The 19,627-nt window shown below is 37.9% G+C and overlaps 1 protein-coding gene across 5 annotated transcripts in view; it reads right to left on the bottom strand.

Moving 5' to 3' along the window:
- LOC142353662 (gamma-aminobutyric acid receptor subunit beta-3-like) overlaps positions 1-19,627 on the bottom strand; it is a 171,889-nt gene that overhangs the window by 21,728 nt on the left and 130,534 nt on the right. For all 5 annotated transcript variants that reach the window (XM_075405959.1, XM_075405960.1, XM_075405962.1 and 2 more), the window contains one exon: positions 17,382-17,631. In XM_075405959.1, coding sequence (XP_075262074.1) covers positions 17,382-17,631 — 250 coding nt within the window. The remainder of the gene's footprint in view (positions 1-17,381; positions 17,632-19,627) is intronic.

Here is a 19,627-nt window from a genome sequence, read left to right as displayed (position 1 = left end):
TCAGACAATCAGTTGCGCATTTTTTTTGCTCTATATGCACTTTATTCTTCGCCAACTAACTTTGGTTGATCACAATGTCTCAAGACACGGCTCTTCGCAACAAGTTTAGACACGGCTCTTCTCTAAGTTTTGAGGTTTTGTAAGCATTATAAATTGCGATTCCTTCCAGGTATGTAAAACGAGATTTGTTGAAAGCTTGAAAATGTCAGCCAAAAATGAATTATTTAAGTGCTGAATCGATACGATCAGACAATCAGTTGCGCATTTTTTTTGCTCTATATGCACTTTATTCTTCGCCAACTAAATTTGGTTGATCACAATGTCTCAAGACACGGTTCTTCGCAACAAAATTAGACAGACATTAATAAGACAGTTGGTAAGGCTAATGGTCTCCAATTTTCATCTTCATTTCTAAGTTTTGAGGTTTTGTAAGTATTATAAACTGCGATTCCTTCCAGATATGTAAAACGAGAGTTGTTGACTGAGCTTGAAAATGTCAGCCAAATATGAATTATTTAAGTGCCGAATCGATACGATCAGACTATCAGTTGCACATTTCTTTGCTTTATATGCACTTTATCTTCCGCTAAATAACTTTTGTTGTTCACAAGTTCTCAAGACAAGGTTCTTTGCAACAAATTTAGACAGACATTTATAAGACAGTTGATAAGGCGAATGGTCTCCAATTTTTAGCTTTTTCTCTATGTTTTTTAGGTTTTGTAAGCATTATAAATTCCTTTCAGGTATGTAAAGCGAGATTTGTTGAAATCTTGAAAATGTCAGCCAAAAATGAATTATTTAAGTGCTGAATGGATACGATCAGACAATCAGTTGCGCATTTTTTTTGCTCTATATGCACTTTATTCTTCGCCAACTAACTTTGGTTGATCACAATGTCTCAAGACACGGTTCTTCGCAACAAGTTTAGACAAACATTAATAAGACAGTTGGTAAGGCTAATGGTCTCCAATTTTCATCTTCATCGCTAAGTTTTGAGGTTTTGTAACAATTATAAATTGCGATTCCTTCAAGATATGTAAAACGAGGGTTGTTGACTGAGCTTGAAAATTTCAGCCAAATATGAGTTATTTAAGTGCCGAATCGATACGATCAGACTATCAGTTGCACATTTGTTTGCTTTATATGCACTTTATCTTTCGCCAAATAACGTTGGTTGTTAACTATTTTTAAAGACAAGGATCTTCGCAACAAGTTTAGACAGACTAACAAAAGACAGTTGGTAAGGCGAGTGGTCTCCAATTTTCAGCTTTATCTCTGTTTTTGAGGTTCTGTAAGCATTACAAACTGTGATTCCTTCCACATATGTAAAACGAGTGTTGTTGATTGAGATTAAAAATGTCGGCCAAATATGAATTACTTAAGTGCTGAGTTGACACGATCAGACTATCAGTTGCGGATTTTTTTGTTCTATATTCACTTTGTCTTTCGCCAGATAACTTTGGTTTGTTCACAATGTCTCAAGACAAAGCCCTTTGCAAAAACTTTAGATAGACATTTACAAGGCAGTTGGTAAGGCTAATGGTCTCCAAGTTTTAGCTTTATCTCTGTTTTTGAGGTTCTGTAAGCAATTTAAATGGCGATTCCTTCCAGATATGTAAAACGAGAGTTGATGACTGAGCTTGAAAATGTCATCCAAATATGGTTTACGTAAGTGCTGAATCGATACGATCAGACTACCAGTCGCGCATTTATTTGCTTTATATACACTTTATCTATCGCCAAATAAATTTGGTTGATCACAATGTCTCAAGACAAGGTTTTTTGCAACAAGTTTAGACAGACATTTATAAAACAGTTCGCTAGGCTAATGGTGTCCAATTTTCAACTTAATCTATGTTTTTGAGGTTTTGTAAGCATTATAAATTGCGATTCCTTCCAGATATGTAAAATGAGAGTTGTTGACTGAGCTTGAAAATGTCAGCCAAATAAGATAAGTGCCGAATCGAGACGATCAGACTATCAGCTGCACATTTCTTTGCTTTATAAGAACTTTATCTTCGACCAAATAACATTGGTTGTTCACAATGTTTCAAGACAAGGTTCTTCACAAGTTAAGACAGACATTTACAAGGCTGTCTTTCACCCAATTTTCAGCTTTAACTGTTTTTGAGGTTCCTTAAACATTATAAACTTCGATTCCTTCCACATGCGTTGAACGATTTGTTGACTGAGCTTAATTATGTCGGCCAAATTTGATTTATTTAAGTGCTGAGTCGATACGATCAGACTATCAGTTGTTCACTTTTTGTTTTATATGCACTTTGTCTTTCGCCAAATAACTTTGGTTGGTTCACAATGTCTCAAGGCAAGGTTCTCCGCAACAAGTTTAGATGGACAGACATTTACAAGGCGGTTGGTAAGGCTGATGATCACCAAATTTCAGCTTAATTTGTTATGAAAACCTCAAAAAGATGAGGTTTAGTGAACATTATAAATTGAGATTCCTTCCAGATATGTTAAAACAAAAGTTGTTGATTGAGCTTGAAAATATCAGCCATATAGACGCTTTGGTGCATTTCGGTAGGCCTTTCAGCAGCTTGTATTTTATTTTATGTAGCCGGGGATTTGATTGGGTGATTTTCCTTGGGATTTTTTGAACCTTAACTTTTTGAGTAATTTTCTTTGTGATCCTTTTCAAAGGAAGGTTTGCATTCTCTTCTGTTTCCTGGGATACTAGCTTAAGTCAACCATTTGATACCGACAATCTTTCCCCGTCTGGCTCAATAGGTTTTCGAACAATTTACACTTGTACAGTTACAGCAAATTTTATTTGTAGATCTGAGCTTCATTTGTAGATCTGAGCTTCATGAGCTTTGCTTAACACTTGCGATATTTTCAATTGACCTCCAGAACTGACCTCCAGAAACCTCTGTTGCCTTTTGGTGGCTGAATCGATAAATATTTTTTTTGCTTTCATCCAATTTTTTAGCTCTCAATTTCCTTCTATGAGAAGTTGGTTTCTTCTCAAACGATAGAAAGTGAAATTTGTTTGCTGTTTTAAGCCGCCTTCTTATCTCTTTCGTTGTTTTATCGGATTACTTATTTTTGGACAGAACAAAAACCCTTTTTCGTACATATGATTGTTCTTTTGATTGTTGTATAAGTTCTATGAGTTTTGGTTTACTGCATTCAGATTCTCCATTACTCTGATTGTCTGGTACAAACTGAATTTTTTTAAAACTTAAGTTTGGTATGTTCCTTAAGCGTTTTGAAATTGGCCTTTGCTGTTAACTCTTACTATCTTTGAAGTTTCGTCTTCCATGTTGTAACTGTCGTTGAATGATCGGTTCAAAAATCTTGCTATACTTGAAAATCCTCAAAATATTTAAGCATTAAAATATCAGAGAAATGTAAATCAAGTTAGCTTTAGCTGTTGTTTGAACGTTGTTATGTATGCGGACCTTTGTTCAGCAGTTTACACTTTCTTTAATCAATTAGCTCTGAAACATTTTTCAGTGTTTTTGGCTGCAGTTAAGCTTCATGGTGTTCAGAGTTAAAGTCTCCACAGATGAGTAGTTTATAGAATTTGCCAAAAAATACTTCCTTAAAAAATTCTTTAACTGGTGAAATCTAAACATTCGTTCTACGGAAGTTTAAACGCATTACACTCAGTATTTCTGACGCCTGGCTTTTATTTTTTCCCTGGATACAACTAGTTTTACGTCTTTAATACTTGACCCTTTGGTTGTAACAACAGACCCAAGGAAAGTGCTTCCGTTTGTTTCTTTTGCAACGAAATGTTCTCAGAGTGCACTAATTTTTGCCATTTCTTAAACTTCAGTTAAACAAACGAAGGCAATTGCTTCTACGGTTAGGAATAAGAGAAACTAATCTCGTTTACTAAGCAACGACGCCTCCGTGTGTTATTTTAGGCCTCTCCTCACTAAACATTTTGGTTGGCCTTTTGTCTGACTCGTTTCCTGCGCTTAATTTGTATTAGATTTCATTTTTGTTTCCTGTCAATATATTTTTGTGCTGTTTGGAACTGTTGATGACTAAGCTTTTCATATCGCAGTAGAACAATGTTGATGTTGGTTTTATTTTTACTGAGAAATTCGCCAATAGAACGGTATTTTCTGTTACTATTGATTGAAAGTTTTGGAGTAGCTTCCAAATTTTCTACTGGCTTTTGAGGATTTCGTTTCGTTGCTTTCGATATGGCGTTTCGATTTATGGGAAAGTCACTGTATGCAGTTGCGTGGGAGTTTCCACAGCTTCCACAGCTTCCATTGTTTTCTTTTTCAGTTCGCCTTTACATTCACTGCCCGAGTGGCCAGTTTACTAGCATCTGAAGCGTATTCTCACACGAGATGGTTGTATTCTAGGGTCACAGCGATGAAGTCGCCATTCTATTCTAACACCACGTTCAAATGCGGCGGTTACATGGCTAGAAGAGACAGTTATCACGCGAGTACCTTTGAATTACTTGTGGTCATATACGTCATCCTTTGCTTATTGATAACGTTCATTGCGTGATTGCTATATAGTTTCTCCATTTCCTTTTTATGATTCGCTGAACGTTTACAATTACAAAGATGCCTTTGGACTCGGCTTTTGGCAGCGTTTTTCTTGCACTGATTGAAGTGTTAAGAAAAGCGAGCCGACGGTTTGTAGCATTCATCAGACAGTTTCTAGTGATTGTGCTTTCAGGCAGGATAAAGAACTCATTCATTTAGGAATTTTCTGATGTGGAAAATTTTATCAAACGACTAAACCGGACTTGATTGCTCTTAAGATTTATGGAAACAATTTAACGGCGAAAAGCGCACTTTCGCTGATTCATTCAAAACGCACAATTCTTCAATCGAAGCCGCTTATCCACGAGGTAAAAAGCAAACTCCATCAGAACGGCAAATCTAGCAAAATTTTTTGACAGGTCTCACTCTAAGATCGGTCAACAATGCAATTTTGAATCCTTAATTATCTAGCCTAAAAAGAGCGGTATTGATTTAATTTGATGGCAGCCTCAACAAACAAATTTACTCGCATTTTTTCTTAGCTTTCTACGTAAAATAGAAGGGATATAATTCTTGCGTGGTTAAGAAGTGACGTAAAAACGTTCTCAGTACATAGATGTACAGCTTTATTTAACTAGCGCGTTGCTCATTTACTTGAATCGGTGCTAATTTTGCTTGTTCACTCGGTAACTTCCTCCAGTCTGGCAGAAGATGTTGGGAAGATCGATAACAACTTATTGAGCGGACGGCCGAGCGATCTGGACGACGTTTGTACAACGGCGGAGCGGGCAATGCTGTTGGAATCATAGCCGAGCAGTGGGATAGTAACCAATAGGGTTGTTTTCAACGATCCAAACTGAATAACCGAATTTGAGGTGCTGCTCGGCAGGCGTCTGCCACTTAGATCAGAAGTTCAGAGCTGTTACAGAGCCAACGCGACCAATTTGCTTTTGCATAAGACTTCGCGAAAGCATATCGCTCACAAAGATAGAAATCGTCAACACCAACGATTGACGGAAATCAGTTCTTTGATAACCAAAAAGAAAATGATGTGTGATTTTGCACCTAGGTTGGACGGGTCGGAACTTACGGGCGTTAACGGACGTGGGTTCAGTTCGTATTCATTTTTACAATAAGTAGTGTTCAAAACTTCATCTGTCAGGTGACGTCCGCCGAGGTTGATGTACAGTACTCTCTTAAAACTGCGGACCAACCTCTCCCAGGTGCCATCTTGGTGTGGTGCACTGGGTGGATTGAACTTGTACTAAATGCCCTTACCCGGAAGTTCCACGGCGATATTCAGAAATTTCTACTTTTTTCAATACAACTTTGGAGTTCTTTCTTCCCTCCGATAATGTTAGTACCATTACTTGACCAATCAACAGCAGGTATACCCCGCCGGAAGACGACTCGTTCCTCTCCCATTACACAACAACCAGCATGCACAGCACAAGACTTCAGCATGCACAGCACAAGTGAAGATAAATCGCAACCTCATCTTGTTAGTCCGACGAACGGTAACATAAAAATTGGCAAAAAAATCAACCAGGTTATGGTAAGAGGAGAATGGTACGCGAATCTCTCTTTTTGGGAGGTCCGCCATGATAGGTTGAAAGTTTGCCGCACAGAATTTTTTTCATAAGACGCAGTTTGACTTGAGAGAACGCAGAGATGAACGTAGCTTAAGAATGGCGTCACGTTCCTGTACTTCTGAAGGTAAATGATCGACGCCCTGATGGTTGTGTGTGCTGCAGAAACAAATGTATGACGCGTATCTAGCACGATTTGATGTCCAGGTTCGAAGTCAAATTTCACTAGCCGTCAGAGTCCACCAGAAGAAAGTAGGAGACCGATAGACCCACTAAACGGTGTAAAAAGAGTTATGCGACTGCTCTTCTCACTGAATTTTTCACGAATTTGTTCTCTTTCGGAACTAAAAGAACGTCCTTGGACAAAATACTTGAGATCAGCAGTTCAGAGCAGTTAGGTAATCTTTGAGCCAACGCGGCCAATTTGCTTTTGCATAAGACTTCGCGCAAGCATATCGCTCACGAAGATCGAAATCGTCAACACCAACGATTGACAAAAATCCAGTTTTTTGGTTACCAAGTTGAAAATGATTGGGTGATTTTGCACCTAGGTTGGACGAGTTGGCACTTACGGGCGTTAACGGACGTGGTTCCAGTGCGTATTCAAATTTACACGTAGTATTCAAAACTTTATCTGTCAGACGACGTGTGCCGAGGATGGTGTACAGTACTCTTAAAACTACGGACCAACCTCTCTCAGGCAAACTGGGTGGACTGAATTTCCACTTAATGCCCTTACATGCAAGTTTCACGTCAATATTCAGCAGTTTCCCCTTTTTTCAATACAACCTTGGAGTTCTTTCTTCACTCCGATAAAGTTCGTACTTTTACTTGACCGAACAACAGCAGGCGTACCCCGCCGGGAGACGACTCGTTCCACTCCCATTACAGACGAACTAGTTTCCATAGACCTCACGACTTCATTATGGAAAGCACAAGTGAAGGTAAACCGCAACCTCACCTGGGTAGTCCGACGAACGGTGACATAAATATAGGCAAAAGTAATCAACCCGTAAGAGAGGAGACTGCTACGTGAGTCTCTTTCTGGGAAGTCCGCCAAGTCCGTCAGAGTTCACCAGAAGAAAGTACGAGAACGAGAGGCCGACTAAACGGTGTAAACAGAGCTATGGGCTGCTCTTCTCGGCGAATTTTTCAAGACTTTCCTTTCTTTCGGAACTAAAAGACCGTCCTTGGACAAAATACCGTCCTTGGATGAAGTTCGGTATCGTCAAGCTCAGCTCGATCCTTTATGCCGCAGTCGACGGTACTGTGATTTTCATGAGATGATAAAAGACGGAGCATATAGGCGGTGATGGGACGTACTTTTTGATTACAGAACTCAACAAACGGGATTAAATTCAATGTTTTTTTCCTTAGAGGGCTTGGTTGCGGATGCGGCTAAAGATGAGTTTGAGTTATCATCTTGTTCTTTCGCTACAACGCCGAACTTGATATCGGCGAAGTCGGTATTTGCTTCAAAAGGGAATTGCTTAGTTGTCAAGAAGTCAGGACTTAAACTCAGCTGCTAGGATGCAATATTTCTTCGTATACAACCCGCGTGCCGCCATCTGCCGGATTATTACAAGTGGTGATGTGGTTCCATTAGTAAACGCTGTTGTACTCCAGGAAATCAGGATTGTACTAAACTTTGTCCATAGTAACGGTCAACGCTCGACAGATTTCACTTTCAACAAAAAAGCGCGTCTTGCAGCTCCAACTTCGGAACGATCATCACCTTCAAGAGTGCAACGCGGGCCTTGCCCAAGATTAACGCCAACTTTGTTTATTTGTTCGGAAATGCCAATTACCTGAGCCCGAAGACAACCTACAGCACTGAATACGTCCTGTGAGCTAAGATTTCACGGTCCTGAAAAATGTCTTTGTGGTATATTCACCCTAGCCAACTGCTGCAGCTTAATACGCCATGCAGGGAATCTGTCAACAGTTTCTCTGGGTAACGCGTCACCGCGACTTTGTCCATTGACACGCCAAATATTTTTCAAGATTAAGCAAGCACCTATAGTTTTAAGGTTTTGTGATAGTGCTACTAGTACTCCTGATCACAACCAGAGTGTTTCGGATGTCTTCCGGTTCAGTTGACTGAGCGGTCCCATCAATTCGTTTGGCCAGATCTGGCACACATCTCAGAAACTTCGTAAGCTGGAACCCACATCGATGGAGAAGATGTATCAATTTTGTCGACCTGATGAAGGCCTTCTCGGGGGTTCCACTGAATTTCAACTAAATCTAGATAACTCTCCAATCAGAAATTGTCAAGGACGGATTTTGCAGCTTTGATACTCTTTGGCGTTATCACGTGCCGTGCGTTGAAGCGGGTAGCGCCGTGGTTAGCGCAGGTGGGCGAGTCTTTCCCCCGAAGGATGTGGCGCGTATGCTATTGTACAAAAACAATTGATGTGGGTCTCCCCGCCACAAAAAAACGCTTTGATTTTTGCCACAAGATAGCTGATGAAATAGTACTTGAACTTTGAACATTTTGCTCGCTGTTGGCCAATAAAGAAAAAAAGAGGTGTTGTCTAAATCGAAGGAGCACATAGAATAGGTTTTGCAGTTAATCGGATCCTGTTAGTAACCACTTGTTAAGAAATGCACTGGAATTTTGCTGCTCCGTTTAGTGCCCTGCGAACTTTGTCTGGCTTGCTCATGTTAACAACCGGATTGTGCGGTTGGTACCACTCAGGTTCCGAGCAATTTTGCACCTTGTAGGCATCTTACCAAGTAGCACATGTCTAAATCCTCGTTGATGGTATTGGAATACTTTTACCTTAACCGCTGGTCTTTCGTAAGCCGCTTTTCCAAAAGCTTTTATTAAACCAGCTCTGTGAAGTAATTGTTGAGAAATTGGATGGTATCTACAGCCCATAGCATTCCGACGTCGTACCTTTTTCCATTATCCTCTGTGGTGTTTACAAGAATTTCTCTGCGCATGTGCATTATCGTGTGTCTACTAGATTAAGTGCGCCATACGACTCCATGTCCTAACAGGACTATACCTGACCAGTAATTGCAAAATCCTGCTCCAAATCAGCTTTGAACGAATTCGATACTAAACCTGAAGACGACGGCAAATGGCCGCATAAAACCCAGCCTTTGGGAAAGCAAACGGCGAAGGGCGAGCATTTTTTGTCGGCAGCGAAGTACTAAGTGGCGGATGGCATGACACATATCCTGTCGAAGTATCATCTCAATGTTTTCGTAGCAATTATGTACCTGGGTCTAGAACTGCCACTGTCCCCCTGTCACGGGGTTTTGTAAATCAATTATCAGAAGAGGAGAGGGGCAAACAACATCTGGATCGCAGGTTTTTTCCTCAATTCATGAAAAATTGCACAAAGTGGCTTCAGCGAGAATGAATTTTAATCGAACGGCTCAGTCCAACTGAGTCTGTAGTCTAAATCAGCGGCCAATTGCAGTCAAGACACACAAAGGAAATTTAAAGTACGATTTTCATGCAACAAAGGGATGCAAAATCAAATCTCGAACAAATGTTTCACTAATTGAAGTCCACTAGGCTAGTAGCCACGTCATGTCAACAAAAGCAAAGGCGAAAAAAGCACATCAGTAGGTTTCATTCATCAATCGAAGCCACTGTTCTACAACGTTAAGGCAAAAAGCAAATTGCGTCAGAACGGCAAATCTAGCAACATTTTGGAGTCTTAGTCAACAATGCTATTTTGAAACCTAAAAATATTAAACCGCGACGAGTGCAATTGATTTAGTCTGTTAGTAGCCTAAACAAACAATATGTTTTTTTTGCACTCTTTCTGAGCTTTCTACTTATAACAGAACAGATATAAGGCTTGCGCGGTTAAGAAAATGAATGCTACATATATGTAGAGCTTTCAAATAGCGGACTACTCATTTACCTGATTTGTTGCTCATTTCATTATACACTCGTTAAAAATATTACTTGTCTGATTTTCTCAGTGTTAGTTTAAAGATGGTTTCTCGTGCATCTGCTTAATTTCAATGAAATCCTGCTCATCTTTTGATGTTTTGTCTGCTGTTTCGTGCTTTAGAGAAGTGCACTTAGCGGGCTCATTTCTGCCAGTGACTTTTTGAGAACTTAGATTTATGTTTAAAATCTGGGGTTTGAGTAAAAAAGCAAATGGTCTAATTGAAAACTCGTTAATTTGAAAATATTTACTGATCCAAAAATGAGGCAGTTTATTACCGTCAGGTGCGTTTAAAATTAGGGCCTCAAGGCAGCTAATTAGAATAGCTAATTAGAAATGCCGATATATTTGTTTTTGTTAAGAACTAACGAACTGTATATTACTTAGTTTATTGCTGACATGGTTCTAATGTAAATCAACAGTCAACTAATTGAGTTTACCGTCCCCTCTTGTTCTTTAATTTCATCAATTGCTTCCATCTTTTTCGTTTGCTCAGACAATATGTTCAAATCCCCTCCCAAATAGGTTCGCATAGCGGAAAAGCGCAAATTAGCAATATTTTATAGCTCCACAACTTTATAGCTCCACAAGGTATTTTGAGGATTCTTGATGGCAGTTAAACAAATAATTTGTCAAATAGCCGGATTCCCGGGTCAAGTGTTAACTCTGTTCCTAGTTAAATACACCGTGAGGTGTCGAGGAAGCAAAATAATACTTTTGCTGTTTTCGGAGAGACTCAGCTAAAGAGATGCGATTGTTGTCTACGAAATCCTGTTATCTCAGTGTGCGTTTGTTTTTGTTGCGGCTTTTGTTTTTGTGTTGGAATTTTGTTATCTATTTTTTGTTTTTCTGTGGTAGAACTATATTCAATACCAAAGCGGCTAGGTTTTTTGTATACCCAATAGTGAGGTTGTGGATGTTCTCCATCGTCCTACGTAGATGTCGACTGGTCATTTTTATATTTATAAAATCACAAATATCGCAGGTAGCATTGGTGATGATTCGATTCACTTTGGCGAAATTTGCTTTTCGGTCCTTTTGGAATTGTTGAATTTCGTAGAAAGTGCTTCTGAAGTAATTTCTGTCAAATCGACTTTTGGTTTCACTTCTTGTTCCTTTCCAAATTTGTTTGGCTGCCATTTTTTACAATTTTTGTCTTCCGTTGTTTGTATTCCGTCTGCCCACGGTATGTTTTTCTTACTCTCACAGTAAGGTGGAACCTACAGTTTGTGCCGGAAATGTGGCTATTTCCCAATTCAAAGTCCCTTTTCGTATCAATAAGTTCAGTGAAGTTTTTCTTTGTGCTCCAGGTTATAGGGGAGTCCTTATAGCTGTTGATCTTGGGATTAGTAACTCGTTTAGTCCCGCTAATTTGCGATTTGATTGTCCGTTGTCGTCCGTTGACTGGGAGCTCGGGCGCAGTTTGTGAAGTGAAACTTAATTACATTGGAGGCAGCCTTTGGCATCAAAAAGAATCTACTGTTTATATGAACGTAGAATGCCGGATTCGTCACTTTTTAACGTTTGTTTTTCTCCAGCGTTTTTTTAATTGTTCGTTTGACATGTCGTTTGAGTTCTAACTGTGCCTTGATGTTTACTATCTTTGCTTCGTATATTGTACCACCTGGAAGTATTACCTCTGTATGTGTGATCTTCAAGCAGACTTCTGAGAATTGCCATTTTAAATCAATATTCAATGATCATTTCCGAGTTATATGCAAGGTTTAACATTTCACTAATCTGCAAAATGATTAAGGGAGATTTTCAGTAATCGGGGCTTCCTGATTGCACCATATGCTCAGTATCTAAGATCAATTTAAAATTGCAATACCTTTGAGCATATGGAATGTAAAAAGATGACATTGCTTGTCTAGAGTGTCTACTTTTATTTTCTGATTAGTAGTCGCCTACCGAATACACAAAAACTTTGTTGATACGATGAGGTTGTAATAAAAACTTGATAAAAAAGACGTAAAAGTAAAACAGCAGAGCCATGATTTGCTTTTTCAGAAATGTGGACACCAGGAAACTGAATTTATAAGTCATGAAATGATAAAGTGGACGAAAACTTAAATAGTAGTGCGAGAAAATTTTTTCGTCAAAGGAATATTATTACTAAACCAGACATCGTTTTAGCAGTTTAATTTCTATTGAAGTGACAGACTTCTCCGTAAAACTCATATTCAGTGAAGACTGTATCATGTAGTTTTTCGAAACCTACAAATTTTAGTATCTTGTTCCTCACTCGATTTTCAAAAAACTTTATAACGTAGGAGATTCTTTAAAGTTGAATACCTTTCGGCGAATATTAGAGATTGACTTTAGAGCCAATCAAAAAATGACCAGACAAAAATATCGCCAAAAATTGTTTAAGTAAACCAATGTCTCATCGAGTTTTTAATAAAATTCGCAAATTTATCTGCGAACTGCATCTATGGCATCATTGGTTACAGTCCTTGTTATTGCGCCCGTTATTGCTCAATTCAGTAGGTTGATTAAATTGATTCCAGATAAAGATGAAACTTACTCATAATTATGCATAAGATTAAAATCGATTTCCGCAACACGTTTATCTCTGGAAAAAAACAATCGTTTTTAACGTTATTCTCAACACAAAACAAAGTGTTTTCAGAGTAGTTTTTTAAAGATTTTGTTGGAGCTAACTCGCTTTTTTCGCAAAAAATGTAACCATTGCCTGGAAATGTAGGTTTAAAATGTAGATTGAGAGTGCATGTTGCTTCTGCCGAAAAGTGCTTTCCTAAACGCAATTGACTCTATGGATGAAAAAATCTATTCAACAACACAAAAAGTCATTAAGTTTTTGTTTCTTACGCCTCAAGTTATTATGAATATTTATTTTTCCGTCACCCTCATTTTTGTTTTTCCATAAGTTTTTAACTTTCATGATAATCATTTTTTTTGCATCCAATGCTTTAGTTTGCAATGAAAAAGCATTGAGTTGATAACATTGAGGGGTATGTCGGAACATTGTGCTATACGCATAGACCAAAAATGCCGACATGATGGTTATTGTTCAGAAGCCTCTTGAGGGGGAAGGAACTAAATACTCAACTTGGTTTTTTTGTTCAGACAATTTTGACCGATCAATATTCATCATAGAGTTGTGAGTGGTATCATTAAAAAGCCCGTCCAGCGTAGAATATAGAACTAAAAAGATTTATTTTTGTTCACATTTTCCGAAAATTTTGCCTGAAATTTTGTCAATTTCGCTAAAATAATGTAAAAAAAATTATTATTAAAACTGTTGATTTTATTTTTAAAGACAAAAAGTATTGTTCACCAATTTGATTTATTTTTTTTTGGCTAAAATTATGGCTAAATCGAACCTCACCTCCCCGTGGTAGCCCCCTGGGGTAAGTGTTTTCGATGTGTGGACTCGCTGAGCCCACGAGGCTCTCGTCTGGAGAAGGCAAGAGCAAACCACTGCAGTTCTCTAGGCCCGGGATACTATGACTTCGTGCAAATTGTTTAACAAATGATATGACTCCGGAAATGTACTGCACGAGATCGTGGACTAAATTTTTGTTCCAATCCCAGAAAATTCCGAGCCTTTGATTGTGGGAATTTTTGGACAATCACTCTAATGAGTCACACCCTGAAAATCCCCTTTAAGGTTTTGCTAGCTCGAAAAAAAAACAAGTGCTGCACTAGGAGATCAATGGACGCCAATATGGGTTCATGTCGGACAAAGGTACCCGAAACGCAATTTTATCCGTTTGTATGTTCAGCGAACGTTGCATAGAAGTCAACAGAGATATCTACTGCTGTTTCGTTGATTACACGAAAGCGTTCGACAGAGCCCAACATATCTTGTCCGCCTTGGATATAACGGATAAAGATCTCAGGATAATCCAGAACGTGTACATTCATCAGCAAGCAGTCGTTCGACTTGACAACGAGATGTCTGAACCAGTATTCATCTGTAGAGGTGTTCGACAAGGCTGTCTGATGTCGCCAGATCTGTTCTCATATTGCTCAGAGGTAATTCTGCGTGAAGCAGATGGTTGTCGTGGAGTAGTGGTCGGTGGTTTGAATTTGACCAACATCCGTTATGCCGTTGACACAGTCCTTTTAGCCAGCTCAGAGAGAGAATTGCAACATCTTCTGAACGTTGTCATCGAGAAATGCCAACAATTTGATGTGCAACGCCGAAAAGACAGAAATGATGGTAATATCGAAAAACTGGCGGCTGGATATTAGGAGATGGATTTGGGAATGAGGTTTAGAATCTGGCGCAGCTAGGTCCTTCCCATTCTGTTGTATAGAAGCGAATCATGGACGATTCTTGGAACAGATCGACAGAAAATGGCGGCTCTGGAAGTGTGGCTCCTCGCAGGATGCTGCGAATAAAGTGGATTGATAAAGTCAGTAACGAAGAGGCGCTGGTCCGAGCAGGAGGGCAGCGATGCCTATTGAATAATATTCAACACGCTCAATTTTTTGGACACATGACGAGAAAAAAAAGATTGAATACCAAGTGATGACTGGGAAGGTTATAGACAAGAAGTTTCGAGGTCGACAAAGATTGAAGATCATGGATCAGATGAAAGCCGCGACGAATTGTTCCACAAGCACTGAAGTTTTCAAGAGGCTGAGAGAGAGTTGGTTGCCGATGTCAGATGATACGGCACGCAAATAAGACTATGGCTAGGTATTTCCAAATTCGCCGTTTTCATCTGAAATCGCCCGAAATAAGCTTCCTTTTTCAATTGAGTTTACCGGGAGAACAGTTTTCCGCAAGTAAAAACACTTTCTTTGAGAGTTTTCTGTTATTAAAATGCTAACTTTATTCTATGATTGTCAAAAATTCAGCAGTGATTTTTGATCTTTTATTTAAACAATTATCCAGATGTAAAACATTTGAAACATTTGAGTGTTCTTGATGCACGAAAATCAATATCAAAGCTGGTTTTGGTCCAATCTTGGACTGTTACCATCCAAAAGTAGATCGGATTGTAATCAGGCGGTCTTAAAAAAATTCCGATCATTTTTACGTTAATTATAGAACTGAACAATTGAAGTCAAAGGTCCCTGTTGATAGGTCCAATTGACTTCCTGAGCAGTTTCCAATTAATGTATCTAGTTTCTTTACTGGAAAGATTATGGTCGTTTTGACTTTAAAAAGTTTTTGACATTTAAAATAACAATGGCTATTTGAACTTTGCCTTTTTTCCCTTACTTTGGACAAATTGTAGCTTAGTGTCAGCAAAGAGAATTATTCTTCTTCCTATTTTTTCTACTGACTTAAAAATTAATCTTTTTCCGGTTTTTCGCGTTAAGTTATGGTTTTCTGGCTTTGATACCAGTAGATTTCACATAGTTTTTATTAGTGGGCATTTGCACATTTTTCACGTTTTGTCACCTTACTCCATTTTTGAGAGTGCACATACTACAATATTGGCGTTCAAAATAAGGCACAATTGAAAAAATAAAAGTCATTGATTATGGTTTTAACGGCTTCAACACCCCTTTCTCGAATTCAATTGGATTTTTAGATTGTTTTTAACTGTCGTTTTTACTTTGTTTTTTAGTCGTACCTTCCTGGATATTGACGGGTTTCATTGACTTTTATGGAGGAATAATTTAGCTTATATTCTCAGTAGATAGCTGATTCCTTACTTTTTCCGTTTGTGCCCCCAGCTTAGTGGGCGGATATCATTTGCGAGCCCCAGATGCACGTGCCATATTTTTACATAATGATTTACTCTGTAACGGCAAGTGCTCTGCAACTGAGGGGCGCATAACGTACTGGGGTGCACAAACGGAAAGGATCCGTGATTCCTTTCATGCTTTTGAAAACATTTGTTTTCAAAAATAGAAAAAGTACTTGAACTTCGCGTTTTTTTGTCTATTTGTTACCTAATCACGTTAATTAAAGGTCACATTTGACATTATTGTTGCCCAGGGAAGGTGCAAGTGTACAAATTCTATCGTTTTTAAGAGATTCGTTTCGGCTTCACTGGCTTCGACACGTGTTTTTAGCTAAAAAAAATAATTTTTGATCTGTCTCATTTGACGTTTTTTTTTGTAGACGTAAGATATAATCTGAATAATTTCAGGTCTCAAGCCCTGCCTTTTGACAAATAAACAATCCTACTGATAATTTCATGTGGTAGCAACTGGCTTTCATGACACTGAAAATAATTGTTTTCGAAGAATAATATTACTTAATTTTGCCCTTTTTTCGCTCTTTTTTGTCTACTTGTTACCGATTCGCAATAATGAGAGATCACAAAACACATTTTTGGCGCACGAGGTAGGTTCAACTGAACATATTTTGAGGGGAAAAATATGGGTTCACGGCTTCGACCGCGTTTTATCTGAAATTTCATCAGAATTTTTGTTTGTTGTCTCTTATTGTTGTTCTTTTTGTAGCCGCTCAAAAATTTGAATCATGAGAGGTTTCAATGCTATCCTATAGAGTCCTCTGTGACCATAAACTCGTTGGATAATTTCCCTTGCTATCTAATGGTTTTCGTTACTTTGAAATTAATTGTTTTTAAAATCATCAGCCAACTTTTTAATCTTGCTGTTTTTCTTTTTTCGCTAATTTTTACCGAGGTTTATTATGAGATGGTTCCATATCTGTTCTTGTGAAATACAAGTTATTTTGTTTATATTAAGTTTCATCTGACTTTATTTTGGTCTGATTAATAAGGTTTCTTTTTTTAACAAAATGCAAATAAATTTTGGATGTATATAAGGTTTGTTGTTATTGTTGTTTGATTTTGCTGTCAGTCTTGACTTGCTTTCGTAATAATGGTTGATCTCATCAATCTAAGGCGGCATTTTTTTCCTCTGAGTTAGTTGCGTTGCAGGCCATATTTTTGTTCACATTTTTTTTGAAAAATACTTGAATTTTGAGGGGTTCTCTATCTGTTCCGCATTTGGTAGACAATTATGCCAAAAAGCGGATGAGCGGGTCGGAGTTTTATATGCGAACGCACATTACCGAGCCTCCTTGTTACATCTTGTAATTTAATGTTAGCGATGTTAGGGACGTACTTGAGATGCGGTACATGTATAAATAATAAAATAAGGTTTATTCCAATTAGTTTATGCACGCACTGGAGTTCGGACGTCGATTTAATTTCTGCTGGAATGTGCCTGAACAAATACAATTGTGGGAAAATACTGGTACAGGGCCTTCTCAGCTGACAAAAACGTTGTGGGTTCATTTTGAGTTACACAGTATACCTCTTAAAATTTTACTGTTTTTTCCAAAATTGGCTCATTGCAAGTTCTAATCTCGCTCAAGTGCACTTTTAATTTACACTCTTATTAATTCAAGTTTGCTTGAATTCCATCAGTTCAAACTTATTTTGTAATTTCAATGATTGTAGATTAAGTTCATTGAAGGTCAGTTTGAACGTTACCGAATTGTGATCAGAAGTAGTCTGTCCAGCAGCAGTGGCCATAGTTATCCCAATGGGCAGATAGGAAGTGTGCTTGATCTGGCCAAATGCGGATGACCCCACGGGTGGTTGGGGTGGTCTCCTACTGGGGGGCTGTCTGTTATACCTGGGTTTGTCAAAATAGCCCACGAATGCCATCTCAACGAGGGCTGCCACTACGTACATGAAGCATACTCCAATGTAAATGTCCATGGGTGTGACTTCTGTAAATCTGAAAACAACAATAATAACTATCATGTTAATTAATTGTCATTTTTAAGATCTCTGGACATTCAACAACTCATCTTTTAAGATCCTCACAGGGCAATTTTTATTTGATACATAGGAGCACTGTCCATCTTTATATTTAATAACCTTAGTCTAGGCATTGACTTCTGAAAAGACCGAAAAAAGTATTAGAGGGTTTGGAGAGGGGGGGGGGGGGTAAATATGGATTAAAGGAGCATGGTTGAGCTACCGTAGTTAAAGTGAAGACGCAAAAATAACTTTTGGCAGCTTTTTGGTCGAGAATGCTTTTTTTCATTGGTTTATTTGAGACATGGACTAGAGCTCAACAGTATGAGAAGTTCTATCTCCCTATAGATCCTTTTCCATCCCAAGATCCGTTATTGTGTTATGTCTGGAACGCTTTAAAAAGTAATCAAGCATATCAGTTTTGAACAGTTGAATGCCCAGGAGCTCTAAAAAAATGGATGTTACGCGAACAGCAAATTCACATTTAGTTATTAACTTAATTAAGCTATTAATTAGGCGCATGATATCACAGATTTATTTACACTAACACAGTTAACTAAAAAAATTGCGGGGCAAATTATTCTTAGTATACGGAAAATCCAAATTCTGGAACTGAATATTCGAGCTAAAATCAAAATGAAATGACATCAGTATTTAAACATCAACGTTCAAACAATATCATGTCTCCAACTTTATTTTTACAGCAAACGAATTGAATGTTCTCAGTGTTGTTTTTTTTCAAAAACTGATTAACCAATACAAGCGTTTATCGATTTTTCAGCCAGTCTTATGGATTATATATTTATATATTTATGCCCTAATAAATAGTAAACTGCATCTAATAATTTTTTAAAGAGCTGGTATACACTTCTGGAGTCTAACCAACGATAAAACAAAATTTAGACTACGCAAATAAATTAAAACGGAGGCGCAAACAATTTTGCATATTTTCTTTTGTCAAAACAATACAGATGACAAATTATATCATTGGTTCAGCAGCGTTTAGGAGTTTGCACTCGAACTTATCATAAATAAACTTCAAATATATTGATAGTTTTCTACCACCACGAACTAGAAATTATCTTAAAATTCACCAGAAGTTTTTGTACAGATAGCATTCAACTATCAACATTAAGCATTGGTCAGTCCTAAGAGGATATTAGATGACCTAATCATCGTAATTTCACATCTGATTTAAAAGATCAAATTCGCAAAACTTAACACACTACCTTTTTTTTCAGAAAAAAGCTTAACATAGCAGAATCTGAGAAGTGATCTACAAAATTAAACGAGGGCTCTCTTGGTATTGTGAAAACCGTGGAAATCTCCAGCATTTTTTTGAACAACATACAAGCATTCCTTCCAAAAATCTAGAACCAACAATTAAAAATGGCAAAACTTCCAGCTTAGCAAACACTAACCTATTCTGCTTTTTGATTGCCACAATTCTAACGCTAAAAATTCGCCAAAATCTGAATACAGTCATGTTTGTGACAAATTTGCTTAGTTTTTTTTAATGATACATATAACTAAGTGGTCGCAAGGGAATAAAATCTACCACACCTAGTTCCATCAGAAAGTTGAAACATCATAATCATATAGCCAACTATTCTGCCGATAAGATATTTTCAGTCAGCAGTCAAAACTTTTTGTAAACGAGAAGAAAGATAATTTTTAGTGGAAAGGCTTTGTAAATCTACAATCTAGTTACAACAAATTTGAGATGTATTGCCCTGCAATTGGATTGCAGTTATTTTTAGTGATGACAAAAGCTACTAAAAACCTCAAAATAGGGGCAAAGATTAATTTTATAGTAATATTAATGAATATTACCACACGGTTGTTATCGCAACCGAGACATTATCAAACTCCGAGGCGAAGCCGAGGTGTTATGATAACTTTGAGCATGATAACAACTGTGTGGTAATTTTTCAAATCATCACCTGTTGCGATCATTTCAAAATTGAACACAG

The sequence above is a fragment of the Convolutriloba macropyga genome, chromosome 14 (genome assembly GCF_964194025.1).
Source record: "Convolutriloba macropyga chromosome 14, txConMacr16.3, whole genome shotgun sequence".
Lineage (NCBI taxonomy): Eukaryota > Metazoa > Xenacoelomorpha > Acoela > Convolutidae > Convolutriloba > Convolutriloba macropyga.
The sequence above is the reverse complement of the archived record's forward strand: the minus strand, read 5'-3'. Positions and strand labels throughout refer to the sequence as shown.